Source organism: Temnothorax longispinosus, chromosome 11 (genome assembly GCF_030848805.1).
Source record: "Temnothorax longispinosus isolate EJ_2023e chromosome 11, Tlon_JGU_v1, whole genome shotgun sequence".
NCBI classification, from domain to species: Eukaryota; Metazoa; Arthropoda; class Insecta; order Hymenoptera; family Formicidae; genus Temnothorax; species Temnothorax longispinosus.
In genome coordinates this window covers 5,840,001-5,867,649 of record NC_092368.1, presented here as the reverse complement: position 1 = coordinate 5,867,649, position 27,649 = coordinate 5,840,001, and the positions used below count along the sequence as shown (strand labels likewise).

General features: G+C 41.6%; 1 protein-coding gene and 1 long non-coding RNA gene across 4 annotated transcripts in view; one reads left to right on the top strand and one right to left on the bottom strand.

Annotated features, from left to right (window-relative positions):
* Pxb (putative Hedgehog signaling attenuator pxb) overlaps nt 1-27,649 on the bottom strand; it is a 331,860-nt gene that overhangs the window by 26,534 nt on the left and 277,677 nt on the right. For all 3 annotated transcript variants that reach the window (XM_071792709.1, XM_071792710.1, XM_071792708.1), the window contains exons 2-3: nt 27,351-27,528; nt 20,187-20,299 (exon numbers count right to left, since the gene is read on the bottom strand). In XM_071792709.1, the coding sequence (XP_071648810.1) occupies nt 20,187-20,299; nt 27,351-27,512 (275 nt within the window). In that variant the 5' untranslated portion in view covers nt 27,513-27,528. The remainder of the gene's footprint in view (nt 1-20,186; nt 20,300-27,350; nt 27,529-27,649) is intronic.
* LOC139821575 (uncharacterized) overlaps nt 1-27,649 on the top strand; it is a 120,974-nt gene that overhangs the window by 32,659 nt on the left and 60,666 nt on the right. The window lies entirely within an intron of this gene.

Sequence of the window (27,649 nt, the reverse complement as noted above, 5' to 3'; positions counted from 1 at the left end):
CACTGCCACATCAATTCTCTTCCCTGCGCTTCGTCATCGTCATCGCGAGTAAAGATTTTTCATTACGCTCGCTTACAACTGCCCGCTCTGCACCCTATTCCATTTCCTAATAGATTTTATTTAGTCATGATGATACGGGGAACGGTAATGATCGTCGAAGGGCGACGAGTTTGAAGAAAAGCTCGGCTGGCGACATAGAAAACGATTCAAGCCGATTTCACGCCCTCATCGATTTTCAAAAGTGCACGGAAGGAATTAAATTAATTTCTTAAGTGAATCAAAGACGCAAAAAAGATCCCGAGAACGAAAATCTGAAGAGAATTATTTCTTTGGGTAATATTTTCCTTATGAAAAGAATTCAAGAAAATATACTTTAAATTCTTATAAAAAAGCTCTTTATATGTATTTTAAGTATATTTAAATAACAAGATCTGGTAGAAAATACCGTTTCCTTAATTTTAATTTGCTTAACGTTCAACTGCACGATACGACGAGTTTCCGACGTAAAAGCGGCCTATAAGTCTGCGCGAAACGACAACGTGAGACAACGTAGGTTGTCGACACAGTGTATACCTCGGGATCTTCCTCGTGCGGATAGAGTCGAGGGAACACCAAAGTGAATTCGCTCGATGCTAAGCGCTGAATAGGTCATTTAAGCCGAGCTTTTAACTCGAGCTAATTAACTACCATTCCCTCCCTCCCCCTCCGTGTCCTTCGTCGCTCGTTCACTAGCTCGCTCTTGCGCTTTCACGACATTTCTCTCTGTTTCCTTTGACTTTTCCGACTCACATACGTCTTCGTGTTCAGATAATATACATGACGGTATATGAGTCTACCGATCCGAATGCACCTCTGATACATTATTGGCGCGAGAATAATACGAGCGATAAAAGGAATAATCGATAATCAGTAAAGTGTTAAATACAAGCAAGTGTCAACTTGATTAAAATTACTGGAATCATTTTACTATATTGATGCATCGTTCTGTTCTTGTAAAATATATTGTTAGAATGTATTTATTTTCTATTCATCTATTTTCATCATCTGCTTTTAATAGGAACCTCTATTCTATATTTATTATTTCTATATTTATATTTCTATCGGTTATAGTTAGTTCTACTAAATTTTATTATATATTTGTAAATTATGATTATTCTAATAATAATTTTGCATACAAATTTAAAGGACAACCTCTCATAAATCTATTTTTTTTTTTCAACAACATCAAGATACTTGGAAAAACGGTCACGTGTTTTTATTATTTTGTCAACTCCTTATTATTCTCTACCGCAGACACAATAACTTTATAATCTTAATCAGCGAGTTTAAGATTATGGCGGATTTGAGAATAGTGTGAGGATGTTTAGAAGCGGATTAGCGAGCTTTTGTACACTGGAGGGTCACATCCGATACTCGCGCGTACGTGCACCAAAGGCGCGAGACCGATCATAAAGTTAGAACCTGAGACATCTAGGATCTCGAAGTTTACTCGCCGTTCTCACGCGTGCAAACGCGCTAGAGTCTCTTGTAAGTTTCTCGAAACTACAAATTTTGCATATCAATGCGGACTAGATACACCCCGACCGTCATCGCGATAGACGTCTTCTCACCTTCGCCATGACATCCATGCCTTTCAAATGTTAGATAGATCTAATAAAGAAAAATTTTTTAAACGTTTTTTAAACCTGAAAAAAATTTCTCCATTGGAGAACAGGAATATCGCCACTTTTCATTTTTTTATCTCGTTTCGACTTTACTGCCAGAATATCTTTTTAAAAAGATATATTAGAAACTGTCCAGATTCAGATTTGCATCAGTTATATCGAATTTCTAAAAATAAAGTGAAGAGTAAAAATAGATATGGATGTAAAGTCGGACGTAATAGTTTGTAGTAATCGATAAGCCGCCTAGTCAATCTTGAAGATAAATACCGTCATCAGAAATACCTATTGTTATTACCGGGAGTATCGTCATCATGGGGCATCATTTCGAAATCCGTTTTGGTACATTTGTTTGATGGCTCGATGTAAAACCAAATCTATCTCGTATCTACGCAGGGAGGGGAATATTGTTTTGCCGCTATCTCGTCGTAGGGGCCGGCGCGTGCTTATCAGCGAGGTTTAGCATACAACGAGCATTATTCCGGTTCGGTCATGCGAGCGGCCGGTTATCAGTGACGGCCCCATCGAGGTCCTCATCGATCCTTACCCGATCTCTGTAGCTTGCCCGGGGTAGCAGTCCTTTCGTAAACGAGCCCTGTTCAAAACCCTTTACGACCACGGACGCGAGCTCCTATCTACGGGACGGGTTTACGGTCGCGAATAAAAAAAAATGATTTATTCCAGCGATACGCTTGCGCGATGCTCCGGGATACTCAAATCTCTATGACGCGTAACGCTCCCCATTTCCAATATCCAGGAACCAGGACTACAAAGCGCACAGCTGCGAGCATTCTGTACGACTTTGAGTTCGCCGTTTTCTTATTTAACATTTAGGAGCGCAGCACGCCGCGGCTGATGCGCTTTTGATACGCGGATGCCTGCGCCCCATCGCAAAGCATTTTGAAACGTTACGAATGCATCTTATATATATCGTTCTTTGAATTTTCAAATGGAAGATAGATATCAAAAGATTCCTCCTTCTCATCTTCTTTCTTTTCTCTATTCGGTTTAACTTTTCTTTTCTTTCTGTCGTCGCGTTCGGTATTATGCAAATCGTGATTTGATGGTAAAGAATGGCAACGAAAATTCGCCTGTGAAAAACGCAAACGCGCGGGGCACAAAGATTTTCCGAGTGGTTTTTAAGAACCGTCGAATCCGCGCGAGAAGCGTGTGCATGACGCGCGCTTAAAATATGCGGGTATTCGGGGCTAGTCACACCCCCGGTAGTCGATCGATGGCCTTGCACCGGCGACCGGCGTGAAACAGGCGAGGAGGACCTTTACGGGCCGCAATTTTTTCAGGGTAACGAGCATAAGGGTGCGATTGACGGCGGGTAGGTACTTGCCAGCAAAAGCGGTTTAACCTTCGCGGGAACAAGCTAGCTCTATAGAGGGTGTCGATGTTTTAGTTCACCATTACAACGGAATCGTGGCATGTTTCTCTCGTTGGCACGTCGGTTATGTCCCAATAAAACAGGATCATTGTATTATCGCTTCTTATATTTCCCGAAAAGCAGGCTTTTTCGTTCGGCGATCATTTATACGAAGGGCAGCCAATTGATCGCCGAATTTACCGCGCAGTTTCTTCACGGGATGTAACAATAAGAAGCTATATAAATTGATAAAATATAATATAATACATGATTCAGTCAAGAATAACAATAGCTGTATAGAAAAAATGTATAGTCTCATGTTATCCCGTATTTCATAAACTTGCTTTGCAGCAAAATGTCAAAATGCACAGCATCGAGTAATCAATAAAAATTGTTATTTATACATTTTCTTAAAACGTGAAGAAAAAAGAAAATATGTTTTGCGTGCGTTTCACTATCAACAAATTCTGAATGTACATATGTAGGATCGAAATGACGCCGACAAGTTTACGCTAGATACATCCGCGGCAAGTCTACTGGCGCATTGGTGACCAATAACACGCGGTTTCGTCCGCAAATTTGCACTGTCCAAACGCGAGACCGCCGGAAAAAACCGCCGCGGTCGAGCTGAGCTTCGCATCGTCCACTAACAATATAATTAATACGCTATCCATTCGCTAATTCGTCGCGACTCGATTGCGCAATGCTAATAGAACGCCAACTAGAAAGCCCCCGCTTCGCAATTGAAGCGAGACAACAATCTAGCAGAGAGAATTAATAATGTGCAAATAATCCAAGCTAATCTGTGAAAACGAAAATACAACAGATTGAGGGGAGGAAGGAAGAATTAATAGTTTCTTTTCGATAATAATGGACATTAATATATTTTTGTGAGGCTAAACGTTTCGGGTGTAAATAAATTTTGCAGATTTTATCCCGCATGAATAAAATTTCGTATAAAATATCAATAAATTTCCCCAGTGGAAGATATTGCATTCATCGAAATTATTTATCGAAACGAGAACAAGGACGAGAATTTCGCAAATTTTATTTACATAAGCAAGTTTAAACAATTTCGGGAGCGCATTAACTATCGGTAGTCGCGATGTAGTTTCGGTTCACCCGGAGTTTCCATTTGCCAGGGTGATTCTCGGGGAGACGTTAACAGCTACCCTGTGTGATACGTAAGTTATGCTCTGTAAAGCCGGCAATCTCGAGTTGGAAATCCAACAAATATGTAACGCGGCATTAGCGGCGGTAATTTACAAAACTCCATCTCTGCATTTGCCCCTTCGGGCGATCGCGTATTCAAAAGAGAAACCATGTATAACGACTATGTTCAATTCCATCTCAAATATCCTAATTAATTAGTCTGATTAATTACCAGGGAAGAGAGGGAGATTTTAGATTAAAAATTATTAAAAATATTCAAATCGAATTACGCATAAACTTGCGAACATTATTTCTGAGAAGTTAAAATATCATCAGAAAAGTAAACTGTGGAAGATTTAAATAGTAATTACGAGAGAGTAATATTTCGTTCCTTTGGGGATTTAATCTCTAATTTGGAAGACTATCCCTCGAAAATTCCCTAGATTCGCTTTTGCCCGGCGGCAACTTCCATCCCTCATGGAAACTCGGGGAAAGCAATGCAGAAGAAGGAAAACGGGGAAGGCGGGAGGAAGGTTAATGAGCAAATATAATTATGGGTTACGAAATACTAGGCTAGCGGGACAGGGATCACTGGTCCAAACGAGTTCCGAAGCTGTTCCGAAGTTCTTAAGGAACCACACGAGCCCGCTCTTCCCTGCCTCCCTCGTTCATCCTAGCTCTAAACTGGTTGCGGCACGAAAACGAGGCTGCTTAATATTTGACGCGCCAACACGAAAATCCTCCGAAGTTGATACTAGGGGGAAGGAAAGGGAAAGAGAGGCCATGGGAAAGCCGATGGGAAAGAGCGAGAGAGAGAGAGAGAGAAAACTGATGAAAGTTTGAAGGAAGGAAAACTAATCTGGTGGTTGTTTATACGTACGTGGGGGAAACGGGGATGGAGAGAACGGCGACGCCCCTTGATTGAAACACCGTGGACATTTAAATTGTGGAAGTTTACGAATAAATTTGTATGCTAAGGCCGAGGAAAGGTACGAACGCCTTTTTTGGAATGAGCTGAGAGGGGTAGGATTTGCCTAATGAGCGAATGTTCGCGGGGGAAAGCAAGCAGACTCTCGCAGAGAGCTTTCAGGGTGTAAGAGAGTCTTTTGTTTCTTGTTTGTTAGCGTATTCGAGACATTGATGCTTGCTGTTAAATGGCGAATTAGAGAGAGGGTTGAAGAAGATTATGCCGAGAAGCTTATACAAGGGTGAATTAAGCCTTGAAAACCGAGTTTTATGAAAAACCTATAATGCCTGCTAAAATAAAATTAGTGGCGTAATGCTCTATTACCAAAACAAAATAATAAAATCTGCTCTTTACCTAAAATGTTTGTTTTATATTGTATTATTTTTATCGCAATCACTCTGAAATAATATAGCTATATGTTGTAAAATAAATATGTAAATTTACATGAACAACAAGTGTAAAAATCACACGATTATATGTCTCTGTTACGATATTTACAATTGTTTGTGTAATTTTACATATTTGTTTACAATATCTAATAGTGCTAGGAAATACCCGTATTTGAATCTCGTAAAAGCCCGACAGTCACGTGTTACGACACGTTGATAGAACACGTTTCGCCACATAATCATGTGTAACTAATCCCATTCGGAATATTGAGAGATGAGCGAATCAAGGATCGTCAGTAGGTAGCGCAGAACAAGAGAAACGGAGGCGGCTATTGAGTGCAAGTACCAGCAGGCCGGGATGGGGAGTTAATAAGTGAAACGGGACGTGATTAACCGTCTGGCCATCCGACAGGATCTTCGTAATGAAAAGAGAAGGAGAAAGAGAGAGAGAAAGAGAGAGAAATGTCCAAACACGAGGGAGCGTGCACGTCGTAATGACCTCAAAGGTGGTTAGAAACGGAGGCGAAGGCTTCCCCGAAGTTTCACGGAGAAGGTTCGCGAACACTCGGCCAGACGCATTGTACTTTGGCAAGCACGTAGATGAAGAGGCGTCCGGGCTCTCTCCTTTGACACCGGGCATTAATGTCGTTTCGACGGTCCTCTTCGAGATCGTTACTTCGAGATACCTCGGCATGTACCGATCGATCTTGTGCTATTCCTCCATCTTGGCTACGCTATATGAGCCCGTAATGACTGCATTGAACAAACTTGTATTTTCCAATAGAGCGACGGGAAATAATTACGCTCGTCGGAATATAAAGTTTTATTAGTACTTCGAAGGTAGAACGATCAATTTGCCTGAACGTAAAGTGCAGAACGTGCAATAAAGCGGCACGCATGAAGCATAGTATATTTCCATCCGATTTTGGATTTATCGGAGTGATATTGGCCTTCGCGGTATAAGAATATAATTACGCAATATGTTGCTTTGACAGGATAATACGATATGTCAAGAATCATTTTTCATTTGAAGTTTATGATACATGAGTGACAACATTGAAATTAATCCTTCTTTGTTAGGAAATATTATTATTAATTAAAATGTTGATAGATTTTTCTTTAACGCGTGCATCGCAAAAGTTTTTCTTACAACTGCTTGGATAAACATGTTCCATTAGTGAATTAGAGATTTTATTGATTTGTATTGCGTTACGATCTTTGCATCCAAAAGATCTGTATTGTAAGATCTGAAAGCGAGTTTGCATTTTCGAAATGTCACACTGGCATCCCAACAGAGTTTAATCTGCAGGATGGTCCGAACGTGACTGTCACTCGTCAAATTCGAATCCCGAACTTGATTTTCTCGCCTATTCATGCATCCGCATCTGCTCATCGTCACTGAATATTCAGGAGTCGTTCGTCCGATAGATGGTTTAACTCGTCAGTGATGAAGGAATAAAAATGTGGAAAGAAGGGGAGAGTGGAAGAGGGAAAACGAATATTATGCTTGGAAACGCGAGGAAATTAGCTCTCGCCCAAGTTTTAATATCCGTTTTATTTTATTTCGCGTGGCCGGTCGGATCAGCGGCAGCGAATCCCGCGTCTCGCGTCAGGATCGCTTCTCGTGCACCGTTCAACAAAAGATCGCGAGGGTGGATGGGATGAAGCCGGAGGAGCGCGATCGAGCAGCCAATTTCCTAAGCAAGAGGATTATGTTCCATACGCGGGAAATTAAATTTTCGTACTCCTCGCGAATTCATTTATCGCATGGACCAAACACGTGGATCGAATCAAACGCTCGACTTTAAGCGTCCTCGATATCATCACCATCGGTACATGTATTCCAATAGTAAATTCTTCATCGAATTAAAATCGATTTCTCCGTAGAGCGATGTCTTAATTGCAATCTGTTTTTTCATCAAATCCTAACGTACGTCCCAAAATTCGATTCATACAGAACTCCACGAATATGGTGTACGCTTATTATTATGTTACAGTGTAAAAAGAGATTAAGACACAAAAAGATCGTCGATAATGACGAAAGTCATCTTGAACGCGAAAAGTTAATAAACGTGACGTTTACGATGGATGGTGATTCATTGGCGTCGTCATATAGATCATAAGGGCGATTTAGAGGCTCAATAAGAGAGAGCAATCGGTCCCCGAATGATGGTCTTTCCCCGTCATTAGTTCGCCCTCGATGCCATACTTCGGATGATGATGTTTTGAGGAAATGAGGTCAGTGGAGTCGCGTTATTGCTATGTGAGGGAGTAATTAAACGGCGACAGTGATTAAGAGCCTCGTGAGCCGTCAGCCGTCACTTCGCGTCTTAATTTATTCGAATTCTGGCGTTAATGCCCGTGTGGCTTTCGAAAATATCGGTTCGCATTTAAACGTTATCGAGCTCTTTTATGAGCCGAGCGTTTGTTGAATAAAACATAAAAAGGGAGTAAAAAGTTAATTGTTTGTCTTTCTGCCGTAAGAATATAATATCCGCTTTTTCGAAATATAATGGAATCAAATATTGTCGGCGGAAAATTAATAAAATTACCACATATAAAATGAATGAAATAAAAGAATAATCCGCACGAAGTACGATACCATTGAAATACACGTACGTTTCACGCTAACTGATCCACAAAGATAAATATCAAAATATCACAAATTCCAAATACTATTATTATTAAGATTCGTACCACGATCATAATAAAATGTTCGATGTTTTTGTAATACCACATTCTTTCTTAATCTGTATCTCGACTCGCTTTCAAATTAAGCATCTCGCCCGTACATAGAACTTGATGTATATGTGCATATTTCACGCAATTGATTTCTTGTATCTACTTGTAACAAATTAATCCTATGTTAGACATAAAGTTTATTGATGCGAAGCTGCGATTGCATTAGATTGTTCTAAACGGGAGACCAATTTTTGTTCTCTGCAAAGTATGAAGAGAGAAATAAGACGTGAAGAGCGAGAGAGAGAAGTCGGTGAACAAGGCTTTGAACGAAATCACGCTGGTCTGATTATAGAGAGATTCGAGCCTCCTTCAACGCGTGTAGTTAGCATAATTTCGTTTATGAAACTCGGGCGCTACGGCGCATCTGTCGCTCTCTCGTGTTTTTTTCTTTTCTTTTTTTTAATTTTGCGGCCCTTCGTTATTCTAAACGAGTGCACGTCGCGCAACCGGGAATATGCTTTCACATTTGCGACACGGGATTTATTTGCTATTGCATATACGCACGTGGAAGATTGCCTACCTTTTAATTAATTGCAATCCGTATGCGTTACGCAACATCTCTCTTCTAGCCTTCCATGTTTTTCTATGTTTTTTTTCTTTTATATGCGTTTATATATTTAACATGGTAATATAATATTATTTTGTAAGCGCGGTTTCTTACGGTTCTCGGGACGCGTGAAATATGCAAATTACACTGAAAAATCGTGCATAAATAAATAAAAGTTACAAGTACATCAAGTTCTGAAAATTAATAATAAAACGTGCACCACGATCGGTTATCTGCTTTGCAGAGTTTTTTTCGTTATTTCTTTCTCTATCTTTCCGGAGAGCTGGCCTCAACTACTCTCGAAGCTTTTCGTTGCGGTCTATCGGACCACGGAATAACCCCGAAAAGAGCCAGCAGTGCATAATAATTGCGAGAGAAATGGCGGAACAATACGTAGAGAGGAGCATCATTTGCCGAGGAAAAGGGAGGAAGAGAGAAACAAGAGGAGACTCTGAAATAATTCTCTTCGATGGAATCTATCGGGGATTCCGGAAGATGCCCCACTCGATGCTGCGCCGATGGAACGCATTGTGTCCGGTTAGGAGAGCAGAATTTAGGGGGTCGCAAAGGGGGAGAGTCTTGAACACAGGATTGCGCCAATAATTCGCGAAATGCAGTCTAATACGCAGGTAGCGAATTCGTGGTTGTCAGGTGCGCAACGTATAACATACACACGCGCGTGCACTCTCTCTCAATATATATCGGGAATGTTCACCCCCATCGGTTCTCCAACACAGCCCGTCGGCTTGGTTGCGTACCCAGAGTGTGCGGTCGGCATACCCGACGTAACATGGTAGCATAACTGGCGCGCAACGTTACATTAGCCCGCGTGTATGCCGATTAATCGACCCGCGTGCCGTTGTGCGTACGCTCGCGTATTGCGTATGTGCGTGTATATTTGCTCGTGCGCCGCATGACATCGTTGTAGAAACTGCCGTAGGTTGGGTTAAGAGTGACGTGTGCTGTAACAGTAAGATTTCGGGGAAATATCAAGCATGTTTTTAGGAAAAATTTATTTGTCGATATTATTGGCGCTTATAATGTCGCAATATTTAATCGGCAATTAAGTGCCCAAATATATCTGTTAATTTCGCATCAGTTATATCGACCAAAATTAAGAGATCTTTTGGAGCAAAGTTTCTTCTAAAGGAAGCTCGGAGTGCATACGAGCTTTCATGATAGAAATTACGTTGTAATTTATTTTATCTTGCTATATTTTGACGTATAGAATCATTTCCGATGTGTCTGAATACTTTAACATTAAGACTATTAGTGCACGCGAGTGCATCACGCCGTCAGTACGTCACCGTGCAGTGCGATAGTGCGTGTTCGTGTACGCGAGTAATGTGGAAACGTGAATATATGTATAGAGACGCGCAGGAATCTCTTAGCGTGCGTATGTGTGTTGCCCCCGCGCAAACGCATGTACTGCGGTATTCAGGTACTCAGTGCTATGCAGATGCAGGTAAACGGCGACGCATCGCGCCGCGTATCCACATGTGGTGCGTGTTAGTTGGCGAACCGACGTCGCCGCATAGTCGCTTGTGCGAATATCACGAACCTGACGACGGTGCGTAGGCAGGAAGGAAACGGAGAGAGAGAGGGAGAGGGAGAGGAGTCGTAGGCTCCGGAGGGACCACAGGGCGCCAGGGCTCGTGGCATTTATGGGGATACATGCGCGAGGACAATGACGATGACGTAATTATGGACGGTTAGGGTAATAACACTGTCTGCGAGAGTACAATGGAATGCGACTGCGATAACGGCCGCAATTCGTGCGATACGCATATCTCTCAAACAGCGTTTCTCAATTTCCCCTCCGATGTGATTCTAATTACGTAGGCTTATCTGACGTTAGTTTCCGCGCGCTTATGCCAAAATAGAGCGTCGTGCTTAGACTGTTGTTTCATTAACATCTGTGGATTCGATGGTACAATTTAAATTTGTATAAAGTTAGAAACCTTACGATCAAAGGTACAAAGATTTAAAACTGCAAAGCTTTTTCTAATAATAAGTCCCAAGGATCTTCGAAAACTTTTGGAAGTATAAAAATCGAAATACCTTTGGATCGGAACAATTCAAAGACGTTTGGGAGAAACAAGACGATGAATAAAAAGTGTAAGAATCTGAAAATCCTGCATAATCAGAAAAATCAAAGAATCTGCAGAAGATCATTTTGAAGATTTGAAGATACAAAGATCTAAAAAATGCGAATGTAAGCATTCTTAGGATCTTAAACTTTAATAATTCAAAGTTATAAATATCTGAAAGTACTCAAACGAATTAGCGATTATCATTTACTGCTGTAAGTCCATTTTTACTTATCTTTGGTGATCAATCTTATTTAGGTAGCCACGTAAATGAGAAACACTGTAACGCTCTCTCTTGCACCACCCACCTCCTGGTGGGATTCCCTTTATTATTCTCCTCTTAGGCCGCGCGTCCGCGAGTATATCACTGCCGGAACGACGCGACGGCGGGACACAGCTGGAGTATTCAACGTTCGCCAAAACCGGTGGCAAGACCGACATGGTGCATCACGTCGCGACGCAGCCGGATGCGAATTGGCGCATCGCGCAAAAGACGCGTCGTGCATCTATCCCGCGTTGCAGCGCAGTAGCCACGAGAATCAGCCTCATACTTTTGTAATTGAATCGAATCGACCGGTGCGGTGGTATGCCGGCGGGCCCGCGCTCGAGCCTCTTCACTGCGAGATAAAATCACCATACGTTTGCCTACATGTGTGTATATATATGATGTTTTTGTACGTGAAAATATAAGAGAGGAGGATATGTTTATATTATTTATTTCGCGTTATCGGAGTTACATTATTTATAACGAATATTATTTCCATTGTATTCTCCATTATATTGCAGTTTTTCAGCATGGTTACGCTTATAATGGAAAAATTCTCGAGTGAGATTGAAAAATCATGATTGGATGACCTTATTCGCATGCGGTCAGTTTCAGCGAGCGATTCGTTTATTATTTTTTAGGCTTGGAGATAAACCGATCGAACGTTTCGCAGAACTGAATAAATATATCTCGTCTACCTATTTATAAGTATGCGCAGAAATTTACTTTATTCGTGAAGCAGTTTTTAAATCGAAGAATACGCGCGACAATGCGGCTTGTTAAAAGTTAGATTTCATCACTATGGGTAAGAAGAACTTCTCGGACAGAAAAGCTCGAGGATCATTCATTTAGCGGAATAAAGTCCGCGCGTGCGGCGCGCCCCAGACCGAAGGATCGATTAGTATTCATATTATGCGCGAGATCTTCGTAAAGGAGCTTAAGTCCCGCGCAAATTGAAGAACGTATCTACCAGCCACTTATATTCTGTATCCCATTAAACTCGTAAGCTGCGATCATCCGCAACGGTCGGGCGAGTCTCGCGTGAGCTCGCGAACCGGAATATCATTAAAAACTCGCGAGCTTGGCAGCTCTGTAAAACTCGAAAATTCGAAGGATCGACGATTCGTAGAGTTCGCTAGCTCGACACTTCAGAGAGTTCCATGACGGCGAGGAGAGAATTTAAATTAAAAGAAAGAGCTAAAGGTTCGCGAGTACGTAACAATTGAAAGTTCGTAATTTGCTTGCACGTCATTGTGTTGCGTCAAGTCGCATCATGGGAGGAAATGTCACGGGAGATTCCGTCAACGCCTGCCAAGGACTTAGTTACGTGCCCTCGAACACAATGTTCTCTCTCTTTCTCTCTTCCCGTCTCCTCCTTCTCTTCCTCTCGGTAAGGTGAATGCCTGTCGTCGCCTGATGGCCTGTCATCACCAATTATAACCCATTCAGACCCATACTGTGAGTTAAATTATCCATAGACTGGGTCAGATTGTCCCTTTTGACCACGTCTGTAGAAACAACGTGAGCGTGAATCAGTGGCCGCGTGCCTTCCTCTCGCGCCCTCCTCACATTGCATCCCGTCCTCGCATCGCCAACGCGGCGCGGCGCGGCGTCGCGCCCCCGATAATTCGTCGAATCGCCGATGAAATTGCAGGCGATGCATATAATGCAAGCGGTATCGCATGCAACGCATTGCGAAGTGTAGCACCAGCCGTTCGGTCCTCGCCACACCCGAACATTGTTCACAATAGCATCCTGATTACTCGCGAGGGTTTGTAGAAATATCTCTAAAGTGAGCTAGTTAACGCTAGTTAACAATTGTAAAAATTATGTACATAGTTTTGTAATTAAACAGTTTCTGTAAAAGAATCAACATAACAATGAATTACTTATGGAACAACGACGCCGAATGCCTTAAAAATGAAGGAAAGAGAACTTTTTCATTCGTGTATTGTCGCAAAATATTCGATAAGTGAACATTCTCGGGCGACGTTCGATTTTTATCTCGCAGGTATTGTCTCGCCACATTATTTTTCTTTGTTATCAGAGCTACTTTGCTATGTTTTATTGTTATGTCGTATGTTTTATTGTTATTGATTTCACTTTTGACGAATACAAAATTAAAACGACAGCGATTTCTATAATGCCCGAGATGTGCAAAGTCAAAAGGAATTTGTTAAAGGCAACGTTTCAACGGAAATCCTACTCAACGTGCGTTATTCTAGAACTGACCAGAAACCCTCATAAATCTCATTCTGTGCAAGATTGAAGAATGGGCTACGATGAGATTTATGAGAAAACAAAAATTTCCTTTTCTTTCAAATCCAGACAGATTTTGCTCCCTTTATGTTAAGCTTAAGTAAATCTTTAGGTTCTTTGTCTTCTTCTCTTTGGTTAAGTATATGCATCAAGCAATATATCTTCATGGGATTTTGATGAATGTCGCAATAATTCTTTCATGACTTTAGGGAGGGATATTCTTGAGGTTTTTAAGATAATATTTATACGATTCTAAATAAATAACCTATATCTTAACGGATCTATAAAATTATAATAAAATTAAATCTTTAGACGTTGAACCGTCTGCATTATACATATACTTGAGATTTTGGCACTTAAATTTCATGCCTTCCTGCCGCTCTTTTGTAGAAGGTTTAATTCTAATGATTCCAGCAGCCGTGTCTGGCAATCTTCCCGTCGGTGTTCTCGGTAATATCCGTAAGTGCATCCCGCGATTTTCTTGCGCGCACCCTTCTTGCCGATGTCTTGTCGCGTCGCGAAAGGGAGAGAAAGGGATGCCGGGGAGAAAGAGGACCGGTCGTATATATTTTTAAGACACCCGGAGAAGCGGCGTTAACAAGCAATGACTGCAATGGCGAAGACATAGACGAAGAGAGGCGCATGGTGCGTCAAAGTAGTGACGTCTAAGTGTAGCGAGGCCGTATCCACTCTGCCTAATTGCTGCTTTCCATATATACATATGTGTTATACATGTGTGAATGTGCTTCGTGACAATTCCCAATGGAAAAAATTTATTATTTACTGTTTGTAATCCACATACAAAAACATTTTAGTTACGGAGAGAATAGCGAAAAAAGAGATGTAAATGCAGTAACGTCAAGTGATGAGCGCGAAACTTACCATCATCGTAAGCAGAAGAAACAAAGTTAAAAAAATACACGAATAAAAGAAGTTAATTCGGTCGATCTTTTTTTCCAGTTAAAAGGGCACATTTTCAGTACGATATATTTCACTTTCTTTGATACTGAAATTTTAACTCTTTAATTTCCGGTTGTTTCGTTATAATTCCCCTCCTGTTTCAATAAAAGAATTCTATTTAATTCTTTAAAAGAAAAATAAAAAGAAGAATACAGGAGGATTTAAATGTTTTAGTGCCAGGCCATAATTTCGCGAATTAAGAATTCAATTTTGCATTGACCCAGTTCTCCGTCGCGGCTTTTTAATTCGCCTGTTTATTACATTGCCGTTACATGTTTACTCGCCATCGTCATCGCGATGTCGAAGTTTCGTTGAAACTCAACATTACTCGAGAAACAGCTATCGGATTTCTTGGGAACGGACCGAAGGCATAAACAAGGTAAAGCCGATCGTCCGATTCGTTTGTTTGTCATATAAAATAACCGAAGTCTGTTTGTCAACCGTCGTATATACGTTCTAAAACTGTGTCGCGGAAAGGAATTGAAAGGATGAGACAAGAGAGGAAAGAAGGATTCTTCGGAACTTACCAAAGTTATCAGCTTCATGCTCCTGTTCAATATTTTTTGTCTTTAATGAATATTAAACACGGTATTAAAATTTGGAATTTATGAGATACAACTTTGTACTTAATTCTTATCAAAATTTGAATTAATTTTCTCGCACGCTATTAAGTAGATCTTACATTCTTTATTTTCTTGGCAAATTGTTGACGTTCAATATTCAAGAAATACGTGTATTCCAAAGATGAACTCGCAAAATGAAGTTCCCTTTCTTCTATACTTTAGAAAATCTTATGTTTTGTCTTATTTAAAAAACGTAAATATGCGAAATTCACAGATTCACAGTTCAAAAGAAGTTTGTATTATTTTCTGTGATCGTCGTACTGTTTTCTTTTAAGCACTTAAAAAATTTCTCACGCCGCTGAAAGTCTCTCACGTTCTCAGTTTGACACCGACATTCTCCATAAAGATAGACGAACGGAGTACCAGAGGGCGAAATGTGCTCATGCAATGCAGATCGTTAAAGCAACCTCTTCGTGCCAGTGACCCGAATGTGGCTTATGGAGACAAAGCGCAGTAAGGCGGTCGGGAAATGGAGGAAACGGGAAAAGAGCCGGCGAGGGAGAGCGCTCACGAGAGAAGCGGGCGCCCGCGTTCGTTTCCGTTTTCTCTCTCTTTCTCACCGCAATTCGTCTCTTCCGGTTTACTCGCGCGGATCCGTGGCGGGTGACGTTATTCCACGCAGGAAAATGTTGATAAACCGGGTTTCCCAGTTTTACCAAATTACGTTTTGTTTTACATACACGGCTTTGATGATCTGCTATTTTACAAAGTATTTCTTTTATACGCATTCAAAATAGCTTTCTGATAATTTTATGGTGATTGTGTCATTGCTGTAATAGAAAATAGACACTAGTTCTGGAGAGTTGCTTTTAGAGCGTTAAACACGATAATAATAATTATTAAATGATATACAATTACTTTCTTCTAATTTTATAACAATAACTACTAATTCGATAAACGATAAATCGATGCGGTTAAAAAATGTCCAATAAATTTTAACGTCAAACTCACGACTTAAATGCTTAAGGTTGAGAATTGCATTCGCATACTCCCGGTGGTAAATGTGGGGCTATTCGCTTTTCGTTTCTCGATTACGTCGAACGCGCGCGCGCGCGATCTCGGTATCTTTAAAGAAATAAAACTCTGGATCGAATAGCCGCATTCGGTGCTAAACGCGGCGCTGAACAAGAGTGTAAATGCGCGAAGCTAAGACGAGATAGAAAATAGAATTGACGATAGTTAGAGCCCACAATGGTGGACGAAGATAGCGGCGAGGATGTACGGATGGGAAGGGAACACGACTCTGATTAGCATACAAACTACGCGCGGCCGTGTCGGTTCTCCACGTTTTGATTGTGTGCGCAGTGCCGTAGCTAAAGTTGCTGGCCCTCGTGGCGAGCAACTAGATTTGCCGCCTTCTCAAAAGCCAAATATTATCATATATAAATAACAAAATATCGCAATAAAATTTTCTGTTGCATAACAATGTCTCAAAGTAAGTTGCTCGAGGAATATGACGTTAATCCATCAATTAATGATAAATTAAATATAGTTTCGCACTTTTGTACATCAAACAAGATATATAAAGATAAAAAGACTTAATACGAGATCCACGTTTATAATTAATATCTTTATGTAACATTTTTCTCGTACTCACATATTCAATTTTAAATAAAAATCTCATGAAAGAAACTGTCATCTTAAATTTATAGATCTCGCTTAATTTTAAACTTCTTTAGATCGCTTTTATTCAGATATAGTGGTTACGGTTCTGCGTTTCGCGCTAGGAACCAGGAGAACATCGCAATAATATGGAGAACAGACGACCACGAGAACGGAGAAGAACCGCGAGAGCGTGCAAAACGGTGCGGAGAAATACCGACGAGAAAAGGAGGCCGATGCCACCCACAAAGTAACGAGCCGCGAGACGCCGCAACACTCGAGACGTCACGCTCGATAATGGACCACAGCCATTACGATAAACGCGAAAACAGAGTCACGATTGTCCCGAATGGCGGAGAAACTCCAGCGAAAGATCTTTCGCAGCGGGAACTTGCGCAGGAATTATATGCAAACTGATTTTTTGATTCAATTCTGTATTCTTAACGATTGAGAAATTCATCAAGAAAAGGGAGAATATAATTATTTTCACTTTTCGCGCCTTTCGAATCTTGTTATGAAGTTTTCGTTCAAAGAAAACGTTTCTTTTTAATTATTTTAGGACTTAGGAGATACTTCTTTTAAAAAAGAAGAAATATCAGACTTGTGTCTGGTTTTTGTAAGTGAATTAAATAAATATGACCCAGATCTTAACATAAAGATTCACGCTTTATAATGTCATTTTCTGAGCAACTTACAACCAGAGAGAGGTATCTTGACACATCTCTGTTAGATATCTAATTTTATTGCGGTCGGTCCTAATTCACTCTGGCGTACGAGTGGTCGTACGATAGCCACCCACAAAGCGCAAATATGGGGAACCGGTAACACTTGAGATACTAGCAGCGTGGTCGTCGATAATGGCCCGGCATTACGATAAAACGCGCGAAAACAGGGCCGCCGTTGTCGCGACGAGTGTGTCTTCGAGGGCCACTGCCATAGAACCACGTTCGATCGTGAATACGAGGCACTGTGCTACCCAAAATTGTCCTCTCGACCGACGGTTTCTGGCCCGCTGTCCCGCCGATCGATCATCAGATAGAGCTACGAGAGGCGTGGATTCGCTGCTCATTAGCGGAGAGTTAATCGCGAGTTGTCAGTCCGTCGAATGATCCAGAGATCGGATCATGCGCGGACGGTCGAACCAGTTAGGCGGGAGATGTATTTGAGATTACAAGCGAAGCATGCAAGACAAATATTAATCGATGTGATTGGACGGACATCTGTGTCTTCGTCCGTGCACAGGAAATTTCATATCGCTGACGTTATCTCCGTTCCGCAAATTCCTTGATCTTTTTTTTAGAACCTTTTTGTTTTACCCAAGAATTGCTCACTATGTTTTCTTATCTGATCTTGCTTAAGATTAAATGAAAAATGAGGTGAGGTCTGAATAATCTTATTGAAAGCGAAGGGAATTGAAAAGGACGACAATCAACCGGCTCGACGAAGAACTCGCAATTATGAAAAAACGCGCGGTTTCTCAAGTCTACGAAAAGGTTCGAAAGCGTCGCCCATCGAATTGTCAACTTTTCCACGTGTCTCCTATTCGTCTTATCGAGCCGCTCCATTTTTTACCGCGCGGCCAATCAACGTGCGACAACGGCGCAACGGAGCTTTCGCCCGCGGCTGTGTCCGTAAATCTCCCAAGTAAGCTACCCCGGACGTCGGTAAATGTATTTTCCCGTGTCCCGCGAATTCACGAAACCGTGCCGACTAGCATGAGCCACCGTGTCACAAATTACTGGCGCGTTGTTCCGCTGTCGGTGGTACGTAACAGCGCCTGGGCGTACGCCCATTTCAGGAATGGCCTATTTCTGCTTTAATTTAAGACTCTCTGGAATGACAATCAGGCATGCTGTTCTCTCATTGAGAATCCGTAGTAAAAGTCGAAACGCTCGTGAGACAATTCTTTAGTTTAGTCTCATATATTTTCAAAGTGTCTCATATATTTTTTAAGTGTCTCATATATTTTCAAAATGTCATGTATTGCAAAGAAGAAAAGTATACGCTCCAATTTCTAAAATTTTCAAAGGACGACCGAAAAGGCAAATCCCGTAACTGAAAGAACGGAACGGAACATAGGTGCGAATTTCTTTCCGGAAAATTTCCGGAGAACGGTCGAAAAGTTCTCGGCTACCGCTGTGCTCTAAATAAATTACCTACTGCGGCTGCTTGTAGATCAGCACGCGGTACTGCGAGCAAGAACCGGCGTTGTCGGTGGCAGACTGTAGTGGGGAAACCAGGGAAGGCTTTGTTTTTGGCTAATTTAGGGCCCATTAGTGCGACGACGTCGCCCTATTTCCTTCCTCGCTGCTTGTATCTCAAGATAGCGCACAGATAAAAATTCCAAGCAAAATTTCAAATGAAGAAATTACCGTGGCGTTTTACTTATTATGCAACGTCATCTCCGCTAATTGTTATATGTAACGATATTGCGCGCGCGGTCGTTTTTTTTTTGCGCGAGAGCGCAAGATGGCATCCTCGTTAATTACGAAGTCATCATCTAATCTCACCGCGACCTAGATCTTGGTGCACGATATGGGAACCAGAGCCACAGGCTGTCGGAAACACGGTTAGGTATTAATTAAAGTGGCAGGCTTTCTCGCCGTGTCTTCGGGTGCTCCATTTTCGGGTAATTTAGGATACGCTCAAGAGCAACACTCTCATCTACGTCCTCTCGATCGCTTCGTTCGTCATCAGAAAAAGTTGCTTAATCGTATCATAAAAAGTCAAATGACAGTACAAGTCCTGTAACTATGTGAATATTTTGTGAGTTGTTTTAAAGTTCCTTAAGATTTGAGATGCATTTATTCTCAGTATCCATTTTCTTGTACTTAACGTATATCTATTCTATTCATATTTAGGGCGTTACTCTAATCTTTTCAATAATAATAAATTACAAAACTTGTAAAATTATGTTATAATAATATTCAAATATCATATTATTTTCGGCAGAATAAGTACATTCTCTAAGGAAACAGAGACCTCACTAAATCTTAGAATATCAATAGCTGACATTTTGACCATCGACTACGGTATCCGTGAAGTAACATTTCCCGAGTAGACCTAAAGCTACCCCTCGGTGCGGCTCACCGCGCCATAGATCATCGCCCGGTACGAGGAGGCAGAATAACTGGAGCGCTGTCGGGAACAAACCGACGGATGCTCAAACGCCCGTCTTCTCGTTCTCGCTCGTTGTTCTATTTTTGGTTAATTTTGGAGCAATCGGTAACGCTCTCTCCCAAATCCCGCACGACCTCGCTCTTATTCTCTCACCATGTGGTCGTCCCTTTTTATTTCTTCGGATCGCGTAAGAATTCAAGGGTGGCCTCTGCTCTCGATCCCTTGAAATACGGTTACATGCTGAATGACCTCGGACTTGGAAAACACGAGGCTGCACGACGACGTCCCGGCGCGAACGAAATCGGCGTTTCATTGTGAGAAATGACCATCGACGGCACAACCTCGCAGAAATTTTTACCATATCGCGTCGTACTTGTCGCCATATCGTGTGACCGGTAAGAGCAAACGATAAGAGAGAAAGAGAAAGATTTACTTACTTCCAGAAAACGACAGACACGATCGCAGCCATCAGCAGGAGGACCACCGCGCAGGTGATGATTAGGGCAGTGCTTTGCAACGACGGGTTCGTGTGATAGGAAGCGTCGATCATCTGGAAAGAGAGAGTTATCGTTAGATTATGGACGTTTATTTTGTGAAAGCAACAAAATATTATTATATAAGCATATTTGTGTAGAGAACAGACGATCCCCTGCTTATTATTATGCAAGTATATCTTGCAATATGTATGGCGTGGATATTCATTGATTTCCGTATTAAAATATATAGCATGATATTGAAATATGCGTGATATTATAAATCGATACTCGAATATCAACTTCATTCAACAGAATCATAGAATAGTCGTGAGAATAGTTCCGTGCTGAATTCTCTTAAAATTCAACTTGACATTATTTTACGCCAGTAATTCGCTACATTAATTTGCGAACTGATTGCGCGTTTATCGAACGGATTTCGGACTTCAAGGCGACCGGGAACCGGTTCGTGTCGGCGGTGATTGATAATGAGATCGCAGGTATAAATTTCCTCATTTTCTCACAAAAGAAAGTTGCAAAAACAACGTTGCGCGGTATGGTATTATGCGACGCTACCGTGTTATTACGCGGCCGTCGCGGGCGCGATAACACCGGAAGAGGCAAATTAATCGCCGTGGAAACAATTTTATTCGTTCATTCCGACAGATTTAATCGAGACAGCGCGCAGCTTTGTGCCCGCCGTCGTCGTAAAGACGTGCTTTTACCCTGAACATAAAGGAAAACTCGCACGTTACACAGCCATCGTTTATGCATAGACGAGTTGCTACTCACACACACCTCCGCTTTTATTCCTACGTTTTTCTTGTATACATATAGTATTATTCATCACTGTCCTTTTATTTGTGGCATTTAATATTTAAAGCTGACCGCTCAGCCATAATTAAGCCAAGCATTAAACCACATACATGCCATATTTATAACAAAAATGAATTAATGCTTCTACCAGAAAATATTTTTGTAGCTACGGTCTATAGAGGTTACAAAAATAGTCTCACAAAATGTGGCTACAAAATCAGTTTCCTTAAAACAATTTCTCAAGATAATTTATAATTAATGTGAATTATTTTACAGTATGCATAACGAATAAACTTGATAGTTCAATAGAAACTTAATCTTCAAATGCGCAATTTTTCATAGCATTCTGAGTATTTTTTAAATAAATAATAACTGCTTAAGAAACCCTAAAAAATATTTAAAAAATTCTTTACTAATTTGAATCCTTTACAAATGGGAAAGACAAGGGAACAGAAGACTCTTTACAAATAGGCCTTACAGTGCAAAGTTGCGCGTTTTCAGTTTAAACTTCATAAGAGAAAAGTACACGGAACATCAAAAAGTCGCTTTGCATACGTCATATGCAAAGCTGCGCACTTAAGGATTAAAGCGGTTTAATTAAGTCCTCATAAAAAATTCAAGAATTAATTTCCCAGAGTTTTATAAAGGATTAATGATTTAAAAATTCATTCCTCTGATGATACCGTTCCCTTCGCGGATAATCTCGTTCGAGGTAGTAGTTACGATGAAGAAGGGGGGAGATTGCGAAAGGCCGATCCGAAAGGAGGATCAATCGTGAATCTTTCATATCGATAACCACGTGAAATACCACCGCGACCCTCATTTACGTCTCCGCGCGGGGAAGTCTGGAAGGTAAGGGAGGCGCAAGAGGTGGAGAATTTCGCGGCCGAAATTCCTCGTTTCTCGAACTGGGTGTATATTCGATTTCGATATCGGCGACGGCGGCGCAACGGAATGCCGGAAATTCGTATCGGAATCTCCAGCCCCTCCGCCATTGTGACTGGATTCTTCATAAGAGGCACGTAGGTGTGCCGGAAAGTGCCCGAGCACACGTGCTGGGTATGAAGGCAAGCAAAGGAAAGGGAGCGCGTTGAGGGAAGCCTGCTTTCCTCGGCGCGTTACGTGGACCGCTTGCGAAAAAGGGAAAGTGATTTTCACGGAAAAAAGATGGGATTCTCTAGGCTGAAAGGTAGTTCCGATCAGCCAGATCGGATCCGCCGCCGTTTCCATTCTCGGCCCCTCGACGTATCGACTGAGAAGCATTGTAAGAGCGAAATTCTCATTTACCTGGCGACACTCTGAAAGAGGCATGGTTCTTGGTTGGTCGGAGGTTTGATTAAACATGTATTGATAAGTCTCACGCTAAAGAGGGACGTGGCACAATGCACGGTGCGGAATGTGATATCACGTTACACGCGTTATTTGGAGCATCATCAAGGAAGGCGATATTTATCAAAGGTCACGTGGACCGGGACTTCCCTTATCTCGAGGAAGGGTCTCGTTCTTGAAAACATTTTTTTTGTTCGACTGGAAGTTCCGCGAGCTCCATAAAATTTATTCGTAACATTAGAGTTCGTCAAGATGAACATATTCAATGCGAGGTTGAATGATGAATGAACGAGCTTGAGTAATGATCGTGATGAAAGAGCGCTTAATTATTTCCCATGGCTGAGAATGGAAGTCATAGCTAAGTTTGACCCTTCCACTAAGTTGGTGCAAATAATTCACAATACAAAAAGCCGCATCATCAATTAATTGAAAATTGACAAAAAGAATTTTTGTTCCTTCAGGATATTTAATGGATTACAGAAGACTCCCAAGATTTACCCTTACGAACATTGATGCCTTTGATACACCTTCTCTAAATAATAAAAAAAAAACCCTCGGATTATCTCCGGCAACTCGCGCAATATTAAATAACTAAAGCGCCGTAATGGTCGGCCGAGTGGCCGGCGCAGCGTTTAATCGTCGCTAACCGATATATTTACCGTACGTAAAGGTTTAATATACCGCGACACGAGCGTATCTCGCCTCGTGAAAGGTACGATGAGGAATACACGAGCGATGAGATACATTGTGTGGCGTGCTATTTGGCTGTGGGCCAAGCAAAGCAGCATTTATCAGCTTCTGTAAGCACGTATATAATATACATGCCACCTACACGGTAGTGATTGTGGAAATGCGAACGTGTTAGTACCCCTTTGCCTTCACCATGCTTTTTTCTCTTTGTCTCTTTCTTTTTTTTGCAAATTTAGATTTTAATTAAAATTTGAAATGGTTGAAATTTATCCGCTTATGCAACGTACTTTACGATCGCATTAAAAATTTTATCGTCTTATTATGTTGCTCGTTGCTGAGCGTTAATACATATTCCGCTTGTCTGTCTTTATACGTCGCCTGATCTTACAGCACCTTAATAATCTCGATAAAGAAAATTGTTGGGACTATTTTAGTTTTACAGTACGATTATTCATTATAACTATTCTTCTTCTATTAATAAATTCTACTAATAAATTATTAATTACTGATTTTATTTAATTATTTTTCTATGTGGTTTCTTATCTGTACGAAAAGATTGTGTATTTCCTTTCGTTCCACATACTCCTCGTAATGTAATGTATCTACCTGTCTATCGATCTGCCTATCTGTCTGTCTGTTCATCTCTCCCTTTTTTCGCTTGCTCTTTCTCCTTCTTTCTCTTTCCCCCTTAACATCATCTGAAAGTAACTCGTTCTCTTCTGATCCGCTTCGTCCTCCGCGCGGTGGCTCATCGCTCATCATTACCAGGATATTAATGGCGCTGGCTAATGGATTCAGTTGAGAGACCAGCGTCAGTAAGAGAATCCCCCTTCCTCTAAGTGATCGCCTCTCTTCATCTTTCCGTTCGCCATTTTTCTGGCGCGGTAGAATTTGGAAAATAAATACCGATAGCATGCCGTGATGTATTATGTCATTCTCACCAGAAAGACGATAAACTCGGGAAAAACCGAGGAAGAGAAACAAAATTCGAGCTCGAATTCTTGAAAATTGAGAGCGGAGGGATTCCTACGTGAGAGGTAACGGAAAAGAGTGGAAAAGTCACCGAATATCACTCTACCGTTGCGAAGAGAAAGCGAATAGCACGATGCACCGTGTCAGTGACGCACAATGTGGTTGTATTTGCAGCTGCATGCGGTTCGCCACGATGCGATGCTCCCTGCCGCCCGCGGTAAAATGTACACGGGGATGAATAATAATCTGGATACGTTTTTGGTAAAACACGCGATTACAATCGCGCTCACGAGATTAAACAAAGCAATTATCAAATAATTCATCACGTTATAAATTAATTTGTGCACTTGTGCGCAATGTGTGCACTTTTCATTGCATGTCATTGTGAATATTAAATTAATCTTGCGATTTCTTAGGATAAAAGTGAATTTTTGGCGACCTAAATTGATCTACTTGTCTACTCGTTGCCTAAAATATATTTTACAAATAGTGATAAGAAACGCTCGGTTTTAAAAGCTTCGAATTTTCGAGGATTTACTGTCTTATTTTTCTGCGGTCATGCTGTGGACGCAGTTTCGTGAAGAGGAAAGAGCGACAGCCGAAGTCGGATATGGGCAGCACCTACGAGCTTCCGGATTTACGCGGTGGAACATGGGGCGAATCGAAGCTCGGGTAACCCGATGCCAGATCCAATTAATGGGTTCCTTGTGGAAAGCCGCGCGCGCGTAGCGCAATGAACGTAACAACGATCGTAATCGAACGGAACTGCGTCGTAAGGGAGGGTGAAAGTTCCCTGATTGCGGAAGCGGATAGCTGTGACGGGTAAGGGATGCGTGACGCGTTTTCGAAGCCTATATATATATTTCTATATAGAGTATTCAATTAGCTTTTTTCTTGTGAATAATTTTGGGACGAATCTGGTCGTTAAGTATTTACATACGGGATACCGTATAAATTAACGTTAACCAACAACCAACTTGATACTATATGAGATAATATGAGAAATGTATATTATCGCACGTATAACATACGTGCTTATAATAATATAAGTTTGGCAGGATATTCTCTTCAAGAGAAATTTAACAGCGGTGATAATCTGCAATCGCGACAAGTGATAACAGAGATGTTTGACGCTAAGGAACTTTCACCTTTCTTGTTATCCGCAACTCATTTCGACCATTTGAGAAATGTAAGCGGTGTCGCGTGTATATTTTTGTCGGTGCGCCATCAGATGAAGTTGAGAGATAGCGTTCTCCGATCGGGCAACGATATATCAATTAAACGGAGTCTGTTCAATGCGCACACGCACACAAGCGTGATGCAGCAGCGGCGGACTGGCGCGGGGATCGATCGATCCTCGTTCGAGGATTCCCTTCGCTGTCGTGCATGAGAGCGGGGAAGCGATAACATCGCGGGATTGTTTATGGATTGGTGAGCGGCTACTGTTCTTCGGCGCCGTCGGTCGCCTATCGCGCTCCGGCCAGCTAGGCGATGTGTGCATTATTGGATAGACGTCATCTGCTCCCGTTGAAATTGCCCGTCTCGGAGAATAAAAAAAAAGAAAAGAGAAAAAAAGGACGTTTTCGACGGTTCGTTCGTCGCGCGCGAGTATCGGTTCGCCGATGCGTAATTCGCTCAAATATAATAGTAAGCTCAAATGTACGCGAATGTGAAAATGTTTCTGCAGCGTGAAACGTGATGTACGCCCAATTAATCTTGAATTCCTCACATCATCCTTATTTATTCTCGCTGGAACAGAGAGACCCATCGACCCGTCGGTTGAAACATCCGAAATAAATATCCAATTTAAAAAAAAATTAGTTAAAATACAACTTTGAGCTATATAACATTACGCTTTGAGCTATATAACATTTGAGCTATATAACATATATTTGTACATTATTCTATTAAAAACGATATTAATGAGACAAGAGATTGCGAACGCTTGTTAGAAACTCGAGATAATCTTGTATTTTTGGACAACGTTCTCTCTAGAGGCTTAATGTACATACAATCGTTGTCTCTAATCAATCGCCGCGGGGGTGGACACAGCGTACGAATGCAGCGGTATCTAAAGGTTGATCTCGCTAGTGGACCAAGGATGCCTTGCTTGCGTTACCGGATGAGTTCCCCTGCACCCTTTTGATCCGCGCGCTATACTGCGAAGGTATATCGTTCGGCATCTTGATCAGGCGACGCGACGCTCCGATTAATTAGCGTGCGGTCGTTAACGAAGCTCGACTGCACAAAAAGGGGGGTGACACAGGGAAGAAAGTAAAACTAGCGGGGGAGAGATAGGCGGTAGAGTTGAATGGGAGAGCAGAAAAAGGAAGCTCCCTTCGGTCCAGACTGGATGCAATCGATATCGCGTAATGCGATCTCGCGGCCCGAGTGCAGGGAAACATGTATACATTATATTATCGAAGGTATATGTTTCCGTATACGCATACATGTATGTGTGTGCGCGTACGAATAATACACGTCGCGTTATCAATTAAATACTTTGGAGGGTGCAAAGAGAAAGATAAAGGGATAAAGATAAAAGGAAATGTGATGTTCTTTATAGATTATATCTTTGTTTCGCTACTCGAAATTCTTGTTAGCAAAATGGCAAATTGTAAACGTAAAAAACTGATTATCTTGCTTTAAAAAGAGGGTGAGCGTGGTATAATATAGCTGTGCTTTCCCTCTCCCTTTTTTCTTCTCCTTTCTCTTTAAAGATTTTTTTATGTATAAAACATATTTTTATGTATGAAAAATAAACGACGGCACATAAGACAAAAAATGTACGATAACGATAAGACGTTAAAAGACAGGCACAGAAAAAAAAGCAGAAGTATAGAATTGTAAATTCATATTCTACTTGGTGCGCATGTATTCTCTTTTAATAACGAAATAACGGTAATTATATAGTTAGTACATTTAACAACGATACTGATAAAACAATAATGTTTAACGATGTCCCGCTACAATTATAATGTCCATGGCGTATTATTGATTTAGATATTCACCCCCGGTGGTTCAATTGTAAACGACCTCCGCGGAGTTCATACGCACGTAGGCGTATCCGCGTCTGACGCACGAAACGCAAACGAGCGTACACGCGAGACGTTAAATTCAGTGGCACGGCATTAGCATAAACCACGGGGGGCAACAATAGCGGGAGATGAGACTACGAGACAGAAATGCACAGGGGAAAAGGGTGGCGGAATGTTGGGGTTGAATCGAAAATCATCTCGTTGATTTAAATCTCTCTCTCTCTCTCAACGTCATACTTAACAATTTAGAAGAATCAAGGGAAATGATCGAAAGAGCATTTACCGGAATAGCAACGCAGTCTTCGAGCTCGGCAAGAGGTGACTCCGAGCAGAAAGTGCCCTCGGTGAGGAAAGGCGGCCGGGGGGGCGGTGGCAACCGGAACTCAGGGGGCGGCCCGGGGCACTCCGGGCACTCCGTGCTCTCCAGCGTCTCCAGTTCCTCCATCCTCCACCTCAGCGTGCTGAAAAATCGAAAAGATCACCGATTAATCTCATTGACGAAGACCTATTATCGGGAACGTGGGAGAAAGACGGGGGTTGAAAAGGGTTGAAAACGCGTTATTTCGCGAAAAACTTTCGATC